The sequence below is a fragment of the Gouania willdenowi genome, chromosome 1 (assembly GCF_900634775.1).
Source record: "Gouania willdenowi chromosome 1, fGouWil2.1, whole genome shotgun sequence".
Classification (NCBI taxonomy): Eukaryota; Metazoa; Chordata; class Actinopteri; order Blenniiformes; family Gobiesocidae; genus Gouania; species Gouania willdenowi.
In genome coordinates this window covers 4,496,844-4,519,897 of record NC_041044.1, presented here as the reverse complement: position 1 = coordinate 4,519,897, position 23,054 = coordinate 4,496,844, and the positions used below count along the sequence as shown (strand labels likewise).

General features: G+C 38.6%; 2 protein-coding genes across 3 annotated transcripts in view; both read left to right on the top strand.

Annotated features, from left to right (window-relative positions):
• The window catches only part of LOC114468425 (interleukin-4 receptor subunit alpha), a 29,678-nt gene extending 12,658 nt beyond the window's left edge, over positions 1-17,020 (top strand). Inside the window, exons 2-11 of one of the 2 annotated variants that reach the window (XM_028455320.1) lie at positions 1,574-1,740; positions 1,817-1,937; positions 2,025-2,115; positions 2,890-2,974; positions 3,139-3,260; positions 4,700-4,898; positions 9,693-9,789; positions 11,158-11,224; positions 12,308-12,359; positions 16,018-16,180. In XM_028455320.1, coding sequence (XP_028311121.1) covers positions 1,644-1,740; positions 1,817-1,937; positions 2,025-2,115; positions 2,890-2,974; positions 3,139-3,260; positions 4,700-4,898; positions 9,693-9,789; positions 11,158-11,224; positions 12,308-12,359; positions 16,018-16,046 — 960 coding nt within the window. In that variant the 5' untranslated portion in view covers positions 1,574-1,643 and the 3' untranslated portion in view covers positions 16,047-16,180. Of the gene's footprint in view, positions 1-1,573; positions 1,741-1,816; positions 1,938-2,024; positions 2,116-2,889; positions 2,975-3,138; positions 3,261-4,699; positions 4,899-9,692; positions 9,790-11,157; positions 11,225-12,307; positions 12,360-16,017 lie in introns of both variants that reach the window. The other variant, XM_028455311.1, reaches the window with a different exon arrangement.
• A 1,618-nt stretch (positions 17,021-18,638) lies between these two features.
• tmprss6 (transmembrane serine protease 6) overlaps positions 18,639-23,054 on the top strand; it is a 29,639-nt gene continuing 25,223 nt past the window's right edge. Inside the window, exons 1-4 of the mRNA XM_028447928.1 lie at positions 18,639-18,959; positions 19,698-19,833; positions 20,815-20,957; positions 21,594-21,661. Coding sequence (XP_028303729.1) covers positions 18,885-18,959; positions 19,698-19,833; positions 20,815-20,957; positions 21,594-21,661 — 422 coding nt within the window. The 5' untranslated portion in view covers positions 18,639-18,884. The remainder of the gene's footprint in view (positions 18,960-19,697; positions 19,834-20,814; positions 20,958-21,593; positions 21,662-23,054) is intronic.

Here is a 23,054-nt window from a genome sequence, read left to right as displayed (position 1 = left end):
GGAGACCACTTCCCATGTTCACAGAAACCAAAGTGCAGAAAAAGAAGCCTCAAACCTCATTCGTTTTCACTTCATCCTCTTGCCATAAAGGTCAGAATCTAACGTTTGTCTACATATTTTAAAATTAGCTTTTCAACAATGCAGTGAGTACGTTTAGTTACAGGCTTGTTGTTGTTAATCTTCACCTCAGAAGTACTTTAGAAAAGTCTGTCAGTCTGGTAAGAATTATTGATTTGATATGTAGCTTTTTTCATTTGAACATTTTTTACTTTACCATTTTTAACATTCTAATTCTATTGCTGCAAAAGTAAATGTACGTTTATGGTTGTAGGTGCCAATCTGTGGGTTTTAACCACATGAGATAAATTCTACAAGAAAGACGCACGTTCACTCTCACTTCCTAATATTTTGTCGCTGTGGTGTACGTGCAGTTTTCAGACGCTGTCTGCTTTGAAACAGACCAAAACTAACTTTTAAATTAAAAGAAAATTGAAGGTCACTGTGGAGCATAAACAATGAGTCAATGTAAATTTCTGTAGTCGACATTATCAATTATGTTACTAATCATTTTTGCATTAATGTATATGTTGCATATGTACGTTGTATTTGGTAGGAATCTTGAGACATATTTAGTTCTATTTTAGGTGAAAGTAATGGATTACACGTTACTGTAATTCAGTTGCTTTTATAGGTACTTGTACTTTTTCAGTACATTTCTAAATCAGTAATTTTACTTGTGCTTAAGTACATTTTAAAAGAAGTAATTTGTTACATTTCTATATCCAACCGTTACTGAGTCATTTATTTATTTATTTTTTAAATAATCAACGGACATTGAGAAACTACAAAAAAGAGCTTGATCATTTTTTATTGATTTATTTTAAATTGAATTCTTCTGTTATTTTATTTAAATAACAAAAATAATTGTATATTTTGACAAATCTTTTATTTTATACAGATGCCTTTGTAGAAAAAAAAAAGAAGTGTAAGATTTGTTCTTTTTCTTTTTAAGTTTATACATGAGATGTTTCCTGTATGTATGGCAACGTACCAAAATTTATTACCAAAAATAAATGTATGGAGTGAAAGTAACTAGTTACTTTTACTTTGAGTACTATTTAATTGAGCTACTTTTTACTTGTACTGTAGTATTTTATGTATGACTTACTTGTACTTGTGTACAATTTCAACCAAATAATACTTCTACTTGAGTAGGAAACATCAGTACTATTTACACCTCTGCTTTTAGCACTAATTTGTCTGTTTTTGTTGCCATTTTGTGTATTTTGTGAGGTTTTTTGTGTGTCTTTTTTTGAAGTCATTTTATGTATTTTTAAATAATTTTACGTGTTTGGATTTATTTTGAGCATTTGGGCCACACAAAATGAAGTCGACCGCTGCATGTGGCCCCGGTCCGCCAGTTGCTCATGTCTGATGTAGATCTTTAAACCAAGGAAAAGATGGATGTTATGAGTTTCATGTTAAATGAATGATCTCATTTAGACATCAGACAACACAAAATGGCTGGTGTGTCTGTGACCATGTCAAGCATTCCATGTTTTATGTTTCACAGGATGAAAATAAGGAGGTTATAATTTTCTCCCACCTCTGGAAAGCGTTGCCATGACGGTTTAGGATTAGAAATGGAGAAAAAGAAGACATCTATTCTCCTGTTTGTCCAGTTTCTGTTTAATCTGTGTAACGTCCAACATCATGCGTGTCCCAGCCACTCCAGCAAAGGTTGGTAAAACTGGTAAAACTGGAGACATGTTGAAAGGTGACGGAATGTAACGCTTTTATTCTCATCTTCTCACAGACCTCAGCTGCTATAATGACTTCAATCATACTATCGACTGTGTTTGGATCAGCTCTGATTCCTTTGATTCGGCCAACAATGAGTGCGAGATATTGGCAGAATATTCCCACCCTAATTACAGGTGAGGATTCAATCCAAAAAGAAAGTATTTTATTTCACTGTCACTGTTGACAGAAATATAACGTGTGCATTTTCTATCCAATGGCAGCCCATTCAAAGCTTCCTGTGACCTCAAGTCACTTTCTGTTACCACATCAACAGTAAAGAACTGCTCCCTGATCTTCGACACAGACTATACCGTGAGTAGCATCATAAAAAAAAAATTACTAGTTTAAAACCATTGCAAAATAAATGTTTATTTCTGGAACGTATTAAACGTTCAAAAACTATTTATTTATTGCATAAGTGGTTCCCAACCTTTTATGGGTCTTTACCCCATTTTTATATCACATATTTCTGGCCACCCAGGAGACATTTTCTCTTTAGAATTAGTTAGTAAGCAGTAAGGCTCTGTTCTGGGACCTCTCTGTCCTTGCAACAGCTACGTGGAAAGCCCGAAGCAAAGGGAGCCCCCTCTTGCTCTTCCATGAGCTACGTGGAGATGCATAAGCAGAGAGAGCGGTCGCACAGTTATACAGGATTAGTGCGCAAAAATGCACAAGATGCCCCAGCTCAGATATTCTTTTTTATTGCATTGCATTTTAACTACAATTCCATTTGAGATTATTTACTACATACATTACTATACCAAATTTCAGTTTCCTATGTGATGTAGTTCCTGAGATATTGGAAGCTGAAAATGGAAAAAAAAAACAAGGATGGACAAAGATCGACACATACCCCCTTCACTAAATTGTCCATATCTCAAAAAGTGTTTATATGATCAAACTAAAAATTAACAGTGTGATTATTGAATAATAAAAAATGCAGAATTGCTTTAGACCGAAAGGCATGGGATGTCCAGAAAATTTGTTGAAATGGCATTGAATGACCCAATTTCAACAGGCATACTTCAAAGTAATAATAATAATATGATGAGATCATTAGAGTGATACATCTATTTCTGTTTTCAGTTCGATGAGCATGATGAATTGTCCATCTCTGTACACTGTAACCATGTCAAGGAGCTGAATATGACATATGTGCCAAGATGTCATGGTGAGTATGACTAGTTCACTATAGCATGGCTTTACTACTGAGCTGTTCAGAATGACCTAAAACAGTGTGTGTGTGTGTGTGTGTGTGTGTGTGTGTGTGTGTGTGTGTGTGTGTGTGTGTGTGTGTGTGTGTGTGTGTGTGTGTGTGTGTGTGTGTTCTAACAGTCAAAGTCAGTGTGGGAAAACCAGTGGTCAACATTTCCACAATTTCCTGGTTCTTCGATCATGGATTTATCAATGTTTGGAGCTACGAGCTGCAGTGGAAACAACACAACCAGTTATGGAGCGTATGTATAACTTCATGTTGATGTTTCTATGAGTAATATAAGAAAATAGTATCATTTACTGCATTTGATCACCCTGTAGCTGTGTGTCAGAGGTTTTACTGCTAATACAATAAGTAGAGGAAGCAGGGCCGTAGCACCACATTTTGGGGCTCTGGGTACAAACCGTCTTGGTGGGCCCCCCCTGAAAGTTATGTACAGCGGTTCCTAACCTTGTTTGAGCCGTGACCCCATTTTGATATCACAAATGTCCAGTGACCACAGAGACATTTCTATTTTCTAGAATTAGTTTTTGATTATGCTACAAATACAGAGTTTATACAGGATTAGTGCACAAAGTGACGAGTGCACCACCTTAGATATTTTTATACTGCATTTTATGAACTTGATTAATTTGAGAAAGTTAAAGTATAGGATACAGTTATTTGACATTTGTTTGTGATTTGTAGTCAAAAAAATAAAATAAAATAAATAAATAAATAAAAATTGAATTTTAATCTGTTTTTATCTGTTTTTTTTTCAATTACTAGACATTTTAGGCACCCCCATTTTAATTACAGGCGACCCCACATGGGGTCCCAACCCCAGGTTGAAAAACACTGCAATAACCTAATGACTCCATATCCATTGCTTCTGTTTTATAAATCTGTTCTACAATATTTTAGTTTATTGAATATTGTTTGTGTGACATACTTTTGCTAAACAATGTTTTTTGGGGGGCTATAACTGAAAAAGACATATATATATATATATATATATATATATATATTGTAAAATTTTGTCTTCAAAAATCATTGATTTTTTATATATTTTTATTTCCAATTAAGATTTTACAAGCAAAAGGAATGTTCCAGCATTTAAATGCGTGAGAGTGCGCGGGGGTATTTTAATTGAAATAATATATTGCCGAAAAAAGATGAGTGTTTTGAAGCTCATCTCTGAAGAATTGAGTAGCAGTTGCTTCCCCTCATTTCACCTTCTCTCCCTCTCCTTTCTTTCTTTGTGTTTTTGGCCTGGTTTTCCTTTCTTGAGGAAAAACATGCTTTCCTGCAGCTGTTTATCTCTCGTTCCTTGTCACATCCACAGTTCAGACTACCTGCCAAAGCAGCAGCAAAAACACTTGTGGGTCGTACCATTTACACTGTTTTAACAGGGTTGGTAGCTAGGGCCAGATGCAGCATAAATCATTATTTTTAGTGAAAAACTGTGCTTAACAACCAGCTTATTTTCACACAGGGCCTTTTACATTCCAATATAAACAATCTAAAACTGTTTTAAATGCATTTTCGTACATATAATAAAAATAATTAAAAATTACTTCTGAGGTCCCCCCTGCCATGAGCCCTGGGTACTCAGTACCCTTTACTGGCCCTAGTCCAATGCCCATGAGAGGAAGTGAGATGAATGACAGTGTGTAAAGTTTTAAATGTTGTTACTTTCAGGATGCTTCAAAGAATCAAGACCATCAGGATAATGGAGAGTTCAAAGTGGACCTGCCACAACAAAATTTGATCAGGGGTGAGAAGTATGAGGCACGTGTTCGAATGAAGAGCAATGAAGAAGGATTTCTGGGAACCTGGAGTGACTGGAGTCCAACAGTGTCATGGGTGTCACCAGTTGGGAGATCAGGACAACCAACAGGTAACAATCATCACATGACCTGTGATTCCAACAAAAGTAAATGAGCACACAGTCATCATGTCACGCCACACTTTACTCACGTTAAAGGGGCAGTATTATGAAAAATTCACTTTATAATGGCTTTGCTACAGTGATATACATTATTTTAGCCTCATTCAGAGGGTCACAGGAGAAAAAGTTCTGTTTCCTCCCTCCCTTGTTATTCCACATTTTGCCAAAAGTCAGCACCAAACGGGCCAGTTGGATTATTCTCTTGTTGTGACATCATAACGCGGAAACTCCTCCTCCTGACAATACTGGCGCCTCCTACCCTATAATAATGTGAGAATGTGAGCTCCTCCTTCTCAGACTACCTCCGAGGTACAACAAACTAGTGTTGTGGTGGTCAAGACCGGTCTTGGTCTCGAGACCAAATTTTAAAGGTCTCGGTCTCGTCTCGGACTCTGAAGCATTTTGACTCGGTCTTGTCTCGGACTCGGGCTGCCCGGACTCTGGATTTTCCGTCAAGACCGTTCGAGACCAGCACTAATTCCTGCTATTATTAAACTTTTTTATAATGTGATAATAACACGGAGAAGAACGGGATAAAACAATCCTTTATTCATTCTTTAATCCACCCCATATAATGACCACAACCTTCCTTAATGTGACTGAGTGACGTGTGTGACACTCATACGTGTGTGGCTACGGTGTCAGTTTGGACCGCGGAGCGCAAGGGACAAATGAACTATTCACCGGTAAAAATCCCAGTAAAACTCCAGAAAACAATCACCAGTAATAAATATTATCTCCCTGGTAAAGACAGTAGCTCTAATAACTGGTAAAATGATAAACTGATGATATTACAGCCTGTGAAGGCTGGATAGGGGACGCACTTACTCTGCTTCTGGGTCCTAGTGCCAGCCGGTTGGTGAAGCCTGTTCCGTTTACCGTGTTTACTGAGGTCTGTGTGTGTTTAATAAGTCTGTGTGTGTTTAATAAGTCTGTGTGTGTTTAATAAGTCCGTGTGTGTTTAATAAGTCTGTGTGTGTTTAATAAGTCTGTGTGTGTCCGTGTGAAAGTCTGCATGTTTATGCCTCTGTCCATCCACTCTTTTCATAATATCCATGTCTTTTAAGGCTTTATTACATAATGTCGGCTGTAGTCCGGGCCGCCGCCATCTTGGATTATGTCGTCACCAGCGCGTCATCGCCGCAGAGTTGCACTAGCACAGAATGACTCAAATAACTGTAAAGAGGTCTTATATTAGTCTATTTTCTTTTTAAAGTGGTGTTTTTTTTGTGGCTTCAGACTCTAATTACATTTATGTAGATAATATGTTCCCCACAATATAAACAGGTTCACAATATAATTATTTTTATAGTTTCTGTTTCCACTGTATCCAGAATAATAATAATTCTCAACAAGAACTATTGATTAATTTGTTACATGACTGTTCCAGGGTTTGAGTTTGTTTTATTTAGTTTCACATCTACCTGTAGATCTATGTTTTTTACACTGATGACAACTTGTTTGTAGTTTTATTTCAGAAAGTTTCACTTTTACAGTTACAGTTGGAAACCTTTGTTAATTAAATATCCTAGTTATATTACAGCAACCAAATTAAACTATATCAACTTAGTGAATTAATAACAATAACCTGTGTAAAGGCTTTTTTCAAACAAAAAAATGATCTTGTGAACTCTGTGACCTGTTGACCTGCACAACTCAAAGAATCAGAATCAAGAATCATTATTTCTTGGCAGAAATGCTTTTAAACACTTGCTGTACATTGAGCTGACATAAAAATCTTGTTTTCAAATATGTAGAATAATTGTGAATTTATCAGTAGCAGTAGTAGTTTTAATATTTTAGTTAATTTTTTGCAGGCACCTTTTTTGTCCGTCAAATGTATTTAAAATAAACTAAAATTAAAGACAGAATGTTATTTAACTGTTAAACCTTGTCATAATTTTATTTATTTATAGATTTTTTTAAATTGAAAAAAATAATGTTTATGGTCTTGGTCTCGGTCTCGGCTTGTCTCGGTCTTGGTCTTGACTCGGTCTCGGCTCCCGAAAGTCTTGGTCTTGTCTTGTTCTCAGTGCATTCTGGTCTCGGGCAAGTCTTGGTCTCGGATAGTGTGGTCTTGAACACAACACTACAACAAACACAGCGACGAAAGGCTGATATCACAGTTAATATCTTTACGTTCAGTGAATAATCCAGTATATAGATAAAACAAAAAGCCTACAATCAGTTCCACTTTTAGCAGTCGCTAAATATTTATACAAAAAAATACACAAAATGACAACAGAATCACACTACAATGGCAACAAAAAACTATAATTATACAAAAACACAACAGAAAGATACAAAAATACACATAATGACTCCAAAAAACATACATTACAGAAAAATACACCAAACCAAAAAATATAAAAGTAAAAAAAAAAAAAACAACAAACACATTTATCATGTTAATGGCCCATAGAATTAAACCAGGGAAATCGCACACGCTGTAATTAATAATAAACCCCTTCATAACACTACAGAGTATGTACACCTCTTTGTACATCCAACCTTCAAACACATGCTCATTTGGTCATAATTAACTCTACTTAAGCTCCTACATGAATGCATACCTCCGACGGGCACTATACTAGTTTCTATTCATTTGAGAAATTCTGGTATATACAATAGAGTGAGTGAGTGTGTGTCAGGATTATTATACTTCTTGAAATTTAATTTGGTTTGTTTATTTTGTTTTTCAGATCTAACCTTTTTTTTTTTAGTTTTTTTTTTAGTTTTAGTTAGTTTAACAAGTAATTAAATACAAACGGGGGTGACAAAGCAAGTGGTCAATGAATATACATAATTTAAGACCTGACAAAATTTAATTTAAGACCTAGTTTACAAAATATGGACATATCAGAATCAGAATTCCTTTATTAATCCCAGGGGGAAATTGCTTTTGTTACAGCCATTTAAGAAATAATCACAGATAAAAAAATAAAACGTTTAACAACGGGCCATAAACGTTCGACCTGTACCCAAATGAAGACAATTTGTTCAAGCCCGTATGTGTGCACACAGCTCATGATCGAGTAAAGAACAAGTCATTTATACATTTAAACATTATTCATTTAAGGCCCTATTCTCCCGTCTGGACTTAAGTGTCTTTTTTACGCGCCTGCAGTTACGCGCTTCTCTCCTGCGCTTATTGTCTGGTCCAGGCTCCATGACACGCCCACCACACGTAAATCAACCAGATTCAACCGCATTTTTTCTGTCCGAACCACAGTAAAAATCCCTCTTTTTTTCCACCTGATATTAACTATAGATTAATGATCGTTAGTGTGGAAAGCCTGATTTTATTAATTTCTTACATTGCTACATTCAGAAATGATTAGCTATGTTTCACTTGTTATTTACTCTTGTTGTGGATCAAACTGTGGCTTGTGTGAAAATAGTTGTACATCAGTCTGACGTCTGTCAGAGTCACAGAGCTGATTAGTGACAGCGTGACAGTGTCACTTTGAATAGATTCTTTCTGTGTCTCTTTTGCAATATTATGAGTCTGTGGAGCTCAAATTGTAACCAAGTCCAAACTGCTAATGCAATATAACGTTTTACCATATCGGGGTGCTGCACTTATTCCAGGTTCAGAAGCGCATAAAAGGTCACCCGGAGAATGGGCGTAAGGCCAGATTTGAATGGGAACGCCCACATTTCTGGGCCGCTCAGCCCACAGCGTCGAGCAGTGACTGATTTAGGTACAGGGGGAGAATAGTGCCTGACTTTACTGACTTACGCGTATGGGAAAATCAGAAGAATTGAAAAATAATACAAATGAAATGAATAAACACTAAAGAAAGAGAAAATAAAACTTACAATAGACTGATAATTAAATAAGGATTAAATATAAGTGCACACATTACAGTGGAAAAATAAAATAAGATAAAATACTACTAATAATAATAATACAAATGTTCATCTTCACCTCTACTGTGGTTCACTTTATTTACAAGCTCTTTTAAAAAACGGTGAATAATTCTGAAGGTGCTAATAGTCAGCTAATGTTCGTAATGAGGGCTCGGTTTTTTAGTGCAGAGAATATTAAACAGAGAATAAGTTTTAGCAATAAAAACAAAACCTCTTAAAATAATTAAATGGTTCTTCAACTGTGATAATCTCCTTAGTGCAGGACTGTCACTCTGATTATATTTACTGCAGTGCAGGCACCAATCCAATCCCCACAGATGTGTTAAATAATAGACATCATAAATATGACACAATAGAAAGTGATTATTAGCTCTAAATAGATGCTTGTGTTATTTTTCATTTGACAAACAATCTTTGTTCTGTTGCGTGGATGTATCTGATCTGAAGATCACATCATCAATATTAATAGTGACCAACATGAGCATTAATGCAGGAAACAACAAAGGGTGTGTGATTATATTCTGTATTTTTGTAGTTATTTTATTTGCATTTGGTGTGCTTTTACAGTCTCTTGTGATGTTTTGCTGTTTTGGGTTTTTTGAGTCCTTTTTTGTTTAATTGTTGTCCTTTCTTTGTATTTTTCTGTCATATTATGTGTTTGTGGTGTCATTTTGTGCATGTCTGTTGTCCGTTGGGGTTTTTGGAGTCATTTTTGTTGTGTTTTGATGCACTTTCCTGTTATTTTGCATGTTTTGGGAGTTGATTTTGTGCATATTTTTGTTTTCCTTGAGTGTATTTTTAGTTGTCCTCAGATGTCCATGTTGGGGTTTAACTTTGGGCTCCATGCATGCATATTTCTGTGTTTTTCAGCATTTGCTGTGAGTTTTTGGGAAATGACTGTGGTGGGCGTGGCAGTGGTTGTCTTAATGCTGATCGTGGTTCTCCATAGGAAGGACAAAACCATCTGGTAAGCAGGAACACTAAAGTATATAAAGTGTATGTCTGCTGTAAACTCACCATCACTGATGTGCTTTTCTTCTTGCTTCTCTCGACAAGGACAGTCGCACTCTCTGTTTCTCCCTCCCTTCCATTCTTATCTCTCTCCCAGCTGCTGCTTTGTCTGGTCTTGTGAGCCTAACAAGAGCCTCTCTCTGTAACTCATCCAAAACCGGAATAATGGAACTAATTAGTTGGTCTCTCAGTGCAATCGATCAGATTTTTTTGATGAAAAGAACCGGGGGTGGTGAACCCCCATGTCCAAGCAGGACGTTTGCGGCTGGATACACACTTGACCCTTGGAACAAGTGGCGAGTTGTGTGTCTGTCCATCCTTTCTGTGGAAGACGTGGAGGACATCTACATGATTGGAATAATGATAGTAGGCATGCTGCTGATCGAAGCTGGTGGCTTCCTAATCTATCGAAAAGTCCGTACTACGCTGGTGACTGTTTTGGAAAAGCTGCCAGTGATTTCTGAAGGATGTAGCAGGGCTCTGAACACTCAGACTCATGTGTTGATCGATATCAAAAGCAAGCAAGAGCTGCTTTTGGATCGTCTACGCGTTATGGATAACAACTGGGAGAAGTTGGAGACCCGGCTTGGAAGTGGAAACTAGGCCACTCCTTGGATTACAGCAGAGAGACCCAGGACAGAAGGCTATTGGAAATTGACATAGCCTGTATCAAATCACATTGCTTATTTCCCTTTCGGCTCCCCAGCTAGCCAAGGCTAAAGCCAAGGGTGTCCCAACTCTTATCACCAGGAAGTTTCTGCAGACGGCGGCTCTTACCCCCACTCCCTCCCCCCGCTCCTTCCCTACATTCCCACCTGGAACTGTTGATGCTGAACTTTTCCACACGTCATCTGGTTGTCAGTAACGCAGCTACAGGTCTTCAACTTCAAATGCCTCGTTGGCCATCTTGCAGCGCCCATTGGCAGCACCATGTCCCCAAACGGCTGGAATCCTGCTGTTCTTCCCACCTGACCCCCTCCCCCAGCCAACCTCCCACCCAACCCTTCCCACATGCCTTGTCTCGAGTTGTTTGACTGTGTCATGCCTACATTTATGTTTGCGGAGGCGGTTTTTTTTTTCCTGGTTTCACACTGCTTTCTCTGTTTAGGGAAATCAGTTTCAAACTGGCATTTTTTTTTCCCCTCACCCCTCCTCTCCTCCTGTTGTTGATCCCTTTTTCACCTAAATATATGGGCGCCGCAAATGGCTGCTCCGGTGTGTTGATGTGTCTTCTTTCACTGCAACTACCAAGTCAAATTCCTCGTATTGTTCTAAACTGTACCTGGTCAATAAAGCTCTTCTGATTCTGATTCTGATTCTTTAGGGTTTACCTGGTAAAGAAGATTCAGGGAGCACCTGTACCAAACCCAGCAAATTCCTTTCTACAAAAGGTACGTATCTTTGTCCGCTCAGGAGCATTTTAAGAAGGGTTTATATTTTAAATATTTGGGTTTTTTAATTCAAACTGTTTAAATTTCAGAAAGCACTGTGGGATATCATAGTATTTACTGTATGTTGGTGAACAAATGTAAACTCTATATTTTGAAAATAACTTTAACCACTTGAGAAGTCTATAGTATGAAGCAGACATTGGCGGCCCAGGGGCCACATGAGGCACTCAGTCTGATTTTGAATTTTAAAATCCCCCCAAAAATTGTATTTCAAGAAGTTGGAAGGAATATAAAGACAAACATAATACACAAAACAACTCCCAAAACACACAAATAGACAGGAAAATGGAGTATTAAAATGTTTTTCTAAAATACACAAAATGACGACAAAGAGAAACACAACCAAGGGCGTCACTAGGTTTTATTGACAGGGGGGGCTAGCCCCCAGTAGATGCAAAGGATGAGCAAACATAGCACACAAGCACAAAACTTTACAAACGACTAACAAATATATTGAGAAATTATTCATTATAATTTCAGTTTGTTTTTTATACAGTAGTAGAACAACAACAAACACAGTAACAAGATTCATGATTCAAAGTCTTTATTATCATGTGCACAGTAAAGAAACGTGTTTCCCTGTACAATTAAATTTCTATTTTGCTCACCACACTGGATGCCACAAAAAACCCCAAAACAAACAAAAAACAAATAAAGAGAAAAGTATAGTAACAATAATTATAATAATTTAAAAAGTAATAAAGATAAATATAAATATGTACACGCTGGAAAAGATAGAAAAGTCAAATATAAAGTGTACATAGTGAAACATAACCAGTCCTATTGGCTGTTGAGGAGTCTGATGGCAGAGGGAAAGAAGGAGTTCCTCAGTCTGGTGGTCCTGCATTTCACACTTCTGTACCTCCATCCTGAGGGTAGAACTGTGAACAGACCGCGTTGGGGGTGTGTGGGGTCTTTAATGATGGAACCAGCTCTCCTGTGAACTCTGCACTTGTAAATGCTCTGCAGAGAGGGGGGTGGAGTCCTGGTGATCTTAGATGCTGTCTTCACCACTCTCTGCAGGTGTTTGTGGTCCATAGCACTGGTGTTGTCGTACCACACGGTGATACAGCTGGTGAGGATGGACTCAATGATGCAGCTGTAGAGGTTGGTGAGGACTTTTGGTGGCATGTCAAATTTCCTCAGCCTCCTCAGGAAATACAGCTACTGAGCCTTCTTCACCAGCTAACAGTATGTTAACAGCATTAACAAAAAAAAGCTATAATTGAAAGTTACTTTGTGGATGGACGAATCAACGAATGCGTCTGTTTTTTAAGGCAGCAAATCTGTCTATCGCTCTGTTGTGACTGAGTTGCTGAAGCTCATCTTTTTTGATAGACATGACTGTGAAGTCTTTTCTGTCGCATTGTTTTACGCAGCCAGGAATGCAGTCGACGCAGTGCACTAAAACATGAAGGCTAATGACTTGACTTTTGTTCACAACACAATCATTGTTTGTTCCCAAATAGTTTGAAGTTGCACAGATTAAAATTTGGATACATATGTGACAAAAACGGCTAATTTGGCTCATACGCGGCCTTTCTCCGCTTTCTAATCATTACTCTCCTACTGACCTTTCCAGTAGAAGTCTCTCTCCTCTCACTGCCTCTGCCCTGACTCCTACAGGTCAATAGTGGGGTGGAGTGAATATTATTAGTGTATCATCATTAGGAATGTAACGATTAATCGTAAGGCAGTTAAAAAGCGATTCATAGGTATCACGGTTCACATCGATGCGCTGAAAATTTAATCGCAGTACTTTTTTAAATTATATATCCTTCTCGTCTAAAAGTGTAGGTGGTGGGCGGAATCTGCTTTTACTTTCTTTCTGGCCGCCATCTACTCTTAAACATGTTCATAAATGATTCTTTACCCCTTTAGCAGTGAAAGAATATCTGTAATATTACTTGAATATCTGTGAAAGTCACGTTTTTCTGTTAGCTCTGTCTGCTAGCATAGCATCTCTTCTTCACTGCTAGATTAGCTGCATGCCAACCGACCACTGGGTTACCAGTGCCCTTTGCTGGTACAAACAAACATCTGACGTAAATACAGTGCAGACTGTTTTTTTTAAAGTCCAATTGTTAAGACACAAAATACATTTTCAGTTGCACTTTTAAAAAGAAAAGGAACTTTTATGTAGTTTTGCATTGTTTACTATAGAACCAGAATTTAAATTAATAGGCTTCTTCTTCATTTGTATTATTCCTTTATTTATTTCATTCAAGATTTATTTTTACATAAATTGCATTGTTCTCAATAGTTTATCAAGGGATTCTTTTGACAATGAAAAATAAAAGGAAAATAGTACAGTATTAAAAATAAAGGAATATTTGTCTACATTCCCATTTTGTAAAATAAATCGTGAGAGAATCGTATCGTCAACCCAGTATCGTGAATCGGATCGTATCGGGAATTGAGTGAATCGTTACATCTCTAATTATTATTATCCATCCATCCATCCATCCATCCATCCATTTTCTGACCTGCTTTGTCCTATTCCAGGCTTGCGGGGGTATTTTTACTATTATTATTATTATTATTATTATTATTATTATTATTATTATTATTATTATTATTATTATTATCCACTGATGATAATCATACGTGAATGAGGTCAGTGCATGTGATTATCAATGGGTAAAGTGAGAACCAAAGCTGATGGAGGTAGATTTGTGTCTTTAGTATTCAATTAAAAAAAGACAAAAAACATTTGAATAAAAAAAGCCTGCTAACGGTGATTAATCCAGGATGTAATTATCTAGATTTGTAGCATAGGGCCCCAAAACACACAAATCGACAACATAAATACAGAAAATGACAGAAATAAAAACAAAATTACAAAAAGAACACACAAAACGACTAAAAACTGACAAAACAACAAAACCAAAACGTATTAATGCTCAGATCACTCATTATTCTAATGCTGACATAAATGTTGATCATGTGGCAATCATATTTTTGTGGTCCCCACTGTCATAGAGTTGCTCATGTCTGGTGTAAAGTTTCCACTCTGCTTTTAGCTTTCCTTGGATCTGTTTTGTGTTGACAGCGTTGTCTATGTGTAGATTGCATGTTCTCCCTAAATGTAAAAGAGTGTAGAGGGTTTTTTCAGTTTCCTCCCAATAGTTTGAAAACATGTGCACCAGGTTTTTGGAGTTCCTAATTGACTCGAGAGTTTGTCTCTGTTTATAATGATCCAGGTAGAAAAACCCTGGGTTAAGTTTTCGATAACAAAGAGAAACTCTTTAAAGAAACTCTCAATCATTCCAAAATCAAATTATTTCAGAACATTTTCCCAAATTCATTCAACCTTGGACATTTTAAGGGAAGTTTCTGCAGGCAATGATATCTATTGCTTGGATATTGTCAGTGCATTACATACTTTTTATATTATTTATATGTGAAAGTGGAAACTAGGGCACAATAAATTCTGTGGTCCACTGGAGATCAAACTGGTCTGTATTTCCCTCCTGAACGAGAACACATTTGACACGCCTTGTCTATGTGATCCAAGCCATTCCCAAATACCTGCGTCTTAGTGGACCTGGATTAAGTAGGAAACATCAAAACCAACTGAGAAGGACTTTACATTCATCTCAGCAGCTTCGCAATCACTTACAAACACCGTGAGCTTTTCTTTGTGAACTAAAGATCAGAGCATAATAATAATAATAATAATAATAATAATAATGATAAAAACAGAACATGAATATACAAGTAAATACATGATATACAGTATATAATGTAGATGTGATACAATAAATGGACATTTAAATAAAACGTCATTTTAATTGGTTGATTATAGAAAGGGATTTAAATAGATGAACAAATAAAATCAAAATCAAAGAAGTCTATTTTTATTTATGTATTTTTTTTTTAAAGAACGAATTATGACAGCGTATTAGAATAAATAAAAAAAAATCTGGACACTATGAGATTAAAGTTGTAATATTTCAAGAAGAAAGTTTGAATTTTATGAGAATAAAATTGAAATCAAAACGCGTTATCTGTGTTGTGGTCACTCGTGCTTTGTGGAGGATTATTGAGATTATATTTGTGTTTAGGGTTCACACATGGTGAAATACTGAGCCTTTAGGTCCATCATCACCACTGTTATCACTTTAAGGACTTTAAAGACACTTTGCAGATGTTTGCGTTTGTTTCAACCAAAGAACCAGACTGATTAGGAGCAAAGAGCCTCTTTTATTGTGAAGGAGGAAGTGGCTTTACGACTTTATTCTACAAATATTACGACTTTAATCTCGTAATTCTAAGATTTCTTTTTAATGCGGGCCTAATACGCTGTCATAATTAACTGACATTGCACGTGACATTATTATCATTAAAATGAACAACTTGCTGTAACTGATTCTGTTTGACAAATCCATCTCTGGATCTCCAAACCAGACGACGAGATCTTCATCTTCATTTGCACAAAGCACTAAATAATTCATTTCAAAGTACAAAGTTATGAATTCACCTGATGGATGAATCTCATTTAAAATTTGTACTGATTTTATTTTTACTTCTGGGGGGAGAGTGAAGTGATATTGTTTTCAAATTTTCTCGATTCCTTTTGAATCAAATTCAAGTCTATTATTTCAAAGCTTAAATATTGACCAAACCTCACATTGATCATCTTAAATCAAACATTTCACACGTGACTTTTGTTATTTTCACCTTGTGAGGATCTTTACATAAACTCTTTTTCTCCAAACTTTCATCTCCAGAGTTGGCTGAATCCACCTTTTCCCACTGAGTCCTTTCTGGCCTTCCTGCAGCCAGAGGTCGTGTCAGTGGAGGTTACTTCACCAGTAGACGCTGTCACCTGCTGCAGACTGAACACAGACATGGGAGAGCGACACTTTTCCAACCCCACGTACTCCATGCTTTACGCTCTGTCTCCCACTTCCTCTAACGCTGATGGGAACCTGGATCCATGTCCGTCAGACTCACCGTACGGACCAGTCGTCAGCAAAGACCAGGAACAAAGCCCAGCGTGTGACGGCACTGAAGTGGAGACTTTGGAGTTGCATTCCAAAGAGTCAGGACAGATGATTTTGGTTCTTGACAAAGCCCCGAGGCCACGACTTGAGCTTCTCCGACTCCAAAGCCTGGACTCAGGTGTGTGCACCAGTGAACAGGTGAGTGAGGAGAGCATGGAGGCCGACAGCATCGACCAGCAGCTACAAACTAAAGCCCGTTCCGACTCGTTGCTCAGTGCAGCTTGTGTTGGCACACGGTCCATTCAGCTGTATTATGACTATGAGTCGACTGAGAAGCAGGAGGACCAAAGTCTGACGTTCCCTCATCAGGATTTAGACAAACAGGAGGATGAATCTGCAGAATCAGCACATCTTCTGCTACCTCATCCTTCTACTTCAGGACATTTTTCTTTGCTGACTTTGTTACACACGCCATCCTGTTCTACAGGTTTGGCTCCATCTCTGCAAGCGTTTGCTCTGATGTCATCTGTGGGGTCCGTAGAACCGGCTGGTGACGGTTACATGCCTGTGAAACAGGAACACTCATGAGAACAGAAGGGAAACCAACTTTAAAAGGGCAGTATTATGGAAAAAATCACTTTATAATGGCTTTGCTACAGTGATATACATTCCTTTAGCCTCATTCAGAGGGTCACAGTAGAAAACGTTCTGTTTTTTCCTCCCTTGTTATTCCACATTTTGTAAAAAGTCAGCTCCAAATGGGCCAGTTGGATTTTTTCTCTTATAAAGTGAGCTGTCCAATAAAAGGTGATGTGTGAACACGTCACTGTCATACCTGTCAAGTATCAGGTTTTGGCCGGGAAACTCCAGTATTTTACCCCTCTTTCCCACCATCGTTCTGTACTAGTATTTTCCTGTAAATATCCTGTATTTTAATGTAATAATAATTAAAAGATGCCTTACTAAACTGGACGCCGTCACTAGCCTTGCCAGAACTGCCACCTGAAATGGCCTGAGTGGCAGTTCTTGCGAGATTAGTGACAGCAGCAGGAACAAACCAGGAAACAACAAGAGAGATGATGAAAGAAGACGAAAGGCGAAAAAAACAATGAACCTGTGTAAATACCTTGGAAAATGTGACAGAGTTTATCTTCCTAAAGAGCAGCAGGATGAGACACAGTTACACGTTCTGTAAGATTTGTAACTGAGATGTTAGCGTCTCCTCAGGGGGAAAGAACGTGGAAAGGTCAGCAAGGAAAATTAAAAATACACCAATCACAAGCGCCACAAATTCACTTCTTTAAAAAGGTGTTAAATTCTGCAACAAATATATCTAATAAGTCATTACTGAATACCAGAAGTGAGCATGAGAAACTATAAGAAAATATGTAATGAAAATGAAATGTAAATGTCTAACCAACTGACTGTGTTGTAGAGCTCCTGGTGGTCACAAAACACCAAGATTATTTTCTCCTCCATGCTGAAATGGGTGAAAAGACCGGTGTCCGTGTTGACTGCCTGACGTCATTGACAACAAGGATTCTGATTGGCTTTTGCGCCTGTGCGTCACACAAAACATTTGCTGGATATTATCAACTCAAGCGAATGACAAATGTCATGGAACAACAGGAGCGCGCGTGCTGCGGATCAAACCGCGCCGCCCAACAGGAGAAGAATTTGCCTCTTACCGCGTCTTTCCCATAAACTTTGTATGTAATCTCATCCGGTGTTACCGCAGCATTAGAGGCCAGTAACTGTGACATTTGATCCACATAAATACACAAAATGTAAATACTTTTACTGAAATGTGAAGAGTGGGACAAGGAATAATAAACATAAGCATTACTTAATACCCAAATACATATGTATTCAGCAAAAAAAAATCCTCTTTACCATGTCGGGAATTTGATAGCCAGTAAAAACAGGGAAATAAGATGAAATGGAAAAGGTAAACTCTGTAAACAAACAAACAAATTTTAAAATGGAAAATCATGCATTATTTCAAGTTGCTTTGGCCTTTTTTTTCTTGCTGAAAATCTCAATAATGTTGGCAAATGAATGTGAGCTTTTATGATTTCTTGTTGTGTTTCTTGATACTTTCAATATGGAACTATAGAATAAACCAACCTCTGCTTTGTGAATTGTCCCATGGCTGTAGTTATGGTTATACTGGTCCTAATGCTCACTGGGGAGACTTGTTTGCATGGAAAGTAATTTGAACTCAGGAGGAATGAGAAGGAATATTAAGCCTCTTTGCTCCCCAATGACGTACAGTACCTGTGCAGGTGAGTCCATGCTGTGCATCAGTGTTGCTAGGTGAAGAGCGCTGTATAGGCACCTGCCTCACTGCTGCATGCTGGGAGAATGCTCTCTGTTCTCATCAGTGGAATACATGGTGCTTTCTAATGTTGTTCACACAATGCAGGAGGGCTGTGCACAATGAGCAGAGCCAGGAGACCTTCAGAAAATATCGACTGGCTTTGACTTTTCTTTACCTTTGGACCTGCAAACAGACGTTTTCCAACATGTCTGGCTGTGTGATTACACACGAGGACAACTAAAACCTAATATATTCAAACAAATAAGCTCTCTAGCAGCTCAGATGGAGGATAAAATGACTTGTGGAAGAAGAACCAACGTAAAGTGAACCCATGGCCCTCGGGGAAGGCGCGACGAAGTCTGTTTCATTTGAGCCGGGAGTCGCACCAGCAGCTCTGCATGATGAGGTCAGTAGTGCTAACGCAGTTTAGATTATGCTCTGAATGCACTCCGCTCTGGTACTGTATCCTTCACATCTCAGCATAATTATCAAAGTCTGCACAGAACAAGATTCTTCAAACACTGTTATTTTGATTTTAGCCGTTTTTTAGTCGATTGTTAAAAGCATTGTTACTAGTCTCTAAATTTAGATGCGTGGGTAGAGAGTTCCACAGTTTTGCTCGTTTTACGGAGAGAGCAGAATGACCAAAAGAAGTCCTGCATCTTGGGACCAGGCAGTCCCCGCTGGTAGAGGCTCGTGTGATGCACATAATGAGGAAAAATAAGTGAAATATTATGTTATAAACTTCAGCGTGCCAGTTCCATCGTGGATATCTCATTGATGCATGAAAGTAGCTCTAAAAATGTTCTTATGTGTGTATGGAATTAATCATTTCTTGACACCGGATGTATCAAATGTGATACAAATTAAAATTCATGAATGGAAATTGATATTTGATTTTTTATGTATTTTTTGGTTTTCATAGGGACCAATAAAGGCTCCAGTTTCAAAATTTCCTGTCAATTATTAAGAATTCTGGCTATACAGAGTTAAAACATTCATCTTCTCAGATCTTCTTTCATTATTTATGCATCACAAAGTAAAAGAAAAGGATGAATGTGTCTGTGTACAAAATAATCACAGTGTTATTAAAATTATGTTTTCTCATATTTTAATCAGTGTCTGAGGATTTGACTTTTCTCAGGATTTGGGATCTGCTGCTCAAACCATGGCTTCCCCTCCAGGAAGAAGTCGACTGTGCAAGTGTCTCCTGGCCTTCCTCATCGTCTTCTTCATCATACTAGTAGTGGCAGTAGCTGTGTTGGTCTGGTACTTCCTGGGTTCGTCTCTGTCCTACTGTTTGTTTCCTACTGTACGGTGTACATTTAGGAAATCCTCAGAGTGAGGTATCAGGTATCAGGAAAACCTCTGTCATAGGTCAGACCAAGTTCACTCATGACTCAGCAAAACCTCCGTCAGATGACACAGATCAGAAATAAAAGTCATCACACTCAATGGTCTCTTGAAGAAACCGGAAATACACATCACATCATCAATATTTGCTGCTTCAGATATAAGATTCCACAGTAACTGCAGTCATCAGCCAAGCCACCGCTGGGGCGCGCATCAACTGTTTATCAGTGGAGTACGGCTGATACTGTGACTAGAGGATGAATACTCGACCATACTCTGACGGGACCCCTGGTCGGGTTTTAGAACTGGTGGTCGGGTTCAATCACATAGTGTTGTTTGTAACAGTCTTGTTTTTGGTCTGAATTATTGATTTAAATTGTTTGTACTTGTGACTTGAATTTCTCTCCATAGTTTCACTGTGACTGTGATTGATCTAACGCTGTAATCTCCTCTTCTGTAACAAGAGCGCGCACATAGCCAGGCAGAACTTAAGTTGCTTAACTTAGTGAGTTGTAATTGAGATTAGTAGGACAGCTTCTGTCTGACGGAGAATGTTTGGTTAGGTGAAGCCTGCTAATCCAGAATATAATTATCTAGCTTTGTAGTACTCCCCCCCCCCACCACACACACACACACACACACACAAACAATACACACAACAGCTTTTCAACTTACTTCATCATGTGTACTTCTGCTTCCTTCAAAATATAACGTCATGTATTTTACAGAGTCTGATGACTTTTATTTTGAAGCCCGAAGCCGTTTTATTTGATGCTGTTTGGTTTGACAAGTGAGGCCTTTTCATCTGACAGAGGTTTTCCTGATACCTCAGTCTGAGACCTGAGGATGTCCTAAGTGTTGAACCTCCATCTGTTGATCTGACCAAACACGTGAAACATGTGTAACAGAGTACAGGGTGTGGGTGTTGGAGCCTCGGATCCAGCAGCAGTACACCATCTATGTGTCCATCCTAAACAAGAACTTCTCAGCCCATCTGTCGTCTCACATCAGCTCTGATTTCAAGAGAGAAGCAGCAGGAATGCAGAGAGTGGTGAGAACTAGGGTTGGGCATCGCTTGGATTTTAACGATTCTGATTCCGGTTTTCATTTTCTATTCCTGTTCTAAACAATTCTCGATTCCGATTCTTTGAGTTGTGGAGGTCAACAGGTCACAGATTTCACAGGATAATTTTTTATTTTGAAAAAGCCTTTACACAGGCCATTTTTATTATTTCACTTAGTTGATACAGTTTAATTTTGTTCCTGTACTGTAACTAGGGTATTAAATTAAAAAGGTCCTCAACTGTAACTGTAAAAGTGAAACTTGCTGAAACAACACTAAAAACAAATTGGCAGCAGTCTAGAAAACAAAGAGCTACAGGTAGATGTGAAACTAAATAAAACAAACTCAAACCCTGGAACAGTCATGTGACAAATCAATCAACAGTTCTTATTGAGAAAGATTAAGTTAATTTGGGTCATTCTGCGCTTGCACGACTTGCGGCGATGACGCGCTGGTCATGACATAATCCAAGATGGCGGCGGCCCGGACTCCAACCGAGACTATTTAATAAGAGCCTTAAAAGACATGGATATAATGAAAAATGTGTATGGACAGGTTCTTGGTGCCCAACCCTAGTGAGAAGGCAGCATCATAATTTACACACTTTTCTTTTTTCTCCTGTAGATAACAGAGGTCATGAAAGGCTCAGCGACGTCACGATATTTCAACTACACCACTGTGTTTGCTTTTGGGTATGTGCTTAAACAGTAAAACTCCAGAATTGTGAGATTGAATCAAAGATTGAGTTTCAAAGAAAATACTTTGAAATATAAAACCATTCTTTGACTTCATGGTTTGGTTTAGTTTTCCAGAATAATAATAATAAAAAAAAAAAAAAAACTATTTACATAACCCCCTTCTATGAGTAATATGAGAGCGATTTCTCACTATGAGATGCATCCTCCATCTGCAGCCCGCTTTTATATCAATCTGCCAATCCTGATTGGCTGGTGAAACGTGTCCGTCCGCCAGGGACACTCCCACCTCCTATAAAAGGAGGAGGCGGACAGACACCCTCTATTCAAAATAAGCACCTCTTCTTGCTCGTTTGAGCGAGAAGGGTTGTCTGGTGACATCTCACTCATATTACTCATAGAACCGAGGTTATGTGAATAGCCTAAAGTTGTATTTCATAATATTTCATGAGATGTCTGATTATAGGATATGGTCGCTCCTGTTTTGCAGACATGCTTATCGAAGAAATACCAGCACGCAGGGCAGAAGTCCGTACACATCAGGACAGTCCAGCAAGCCAAGAGCCAGTCACAAAACAGCCTTTAGAGAGGCGAACTTGTGGCCCGCCTTCTCCAGTGGTTCAAACGGAGGATGTTTAAGTCCTCCCCGAACCACCACCAGATCCCACGGTGTTACCAGTGGTCTGGACACGGATAGGAGCCTACGCGCTCCCTTCATAAAATGGAAGATCAGTGGTTGCTGACTCGCCGATTTGTTCCCAAAGCCAACGTGACAGGTGGACATTGTCACCAAACACACTTTCACAGAGGAAAAGCTTTGCACTTGTCAATGAGGTCCTGCAGGAATGACAAAATCACCCCCATCGAGTACTGAAAAGGGATGTAACTCCTCTGGAGGCACCATCCCTCAAATATCCTCCACTTACAATCATAATGAGATATAGTGGAGGAGGCTCGAGCGCTCTGTATGGTGGAAATCACACTCTGTGAGAGTCCCACAGCTGACAGATTAAGCCACTCAGGGGCCAAGCCCACAGTACATGCGCTCTGGGCGTGGGTGAAAAACTGTGTCCCCCGCCTGCGACAGCAGGTCCCTGTGCAGCAGGAGCTGCCAAGGACGAGCACACAGCAACTGGTAGATCTCAAATATGGAGCCACCAGGATCAGTGTATGGCCGTGCTCCATCACCCTTGATAGGGTGGGGGTATCAGAGCCAACGGGGGAATGTGTAAAGAAGTATGCTCAGCCAAACTGTGCGCCAGTGCATCTTCGCCGAGGGGATCATCCCTGCTGCGCAGGGACCAAAACCTTGCACAACTGTTGCACCACCTGTGGGTGTAACATCCATTTCCCGTATACCGGCACGCCCCTGGACAACAAGTCTACGCCC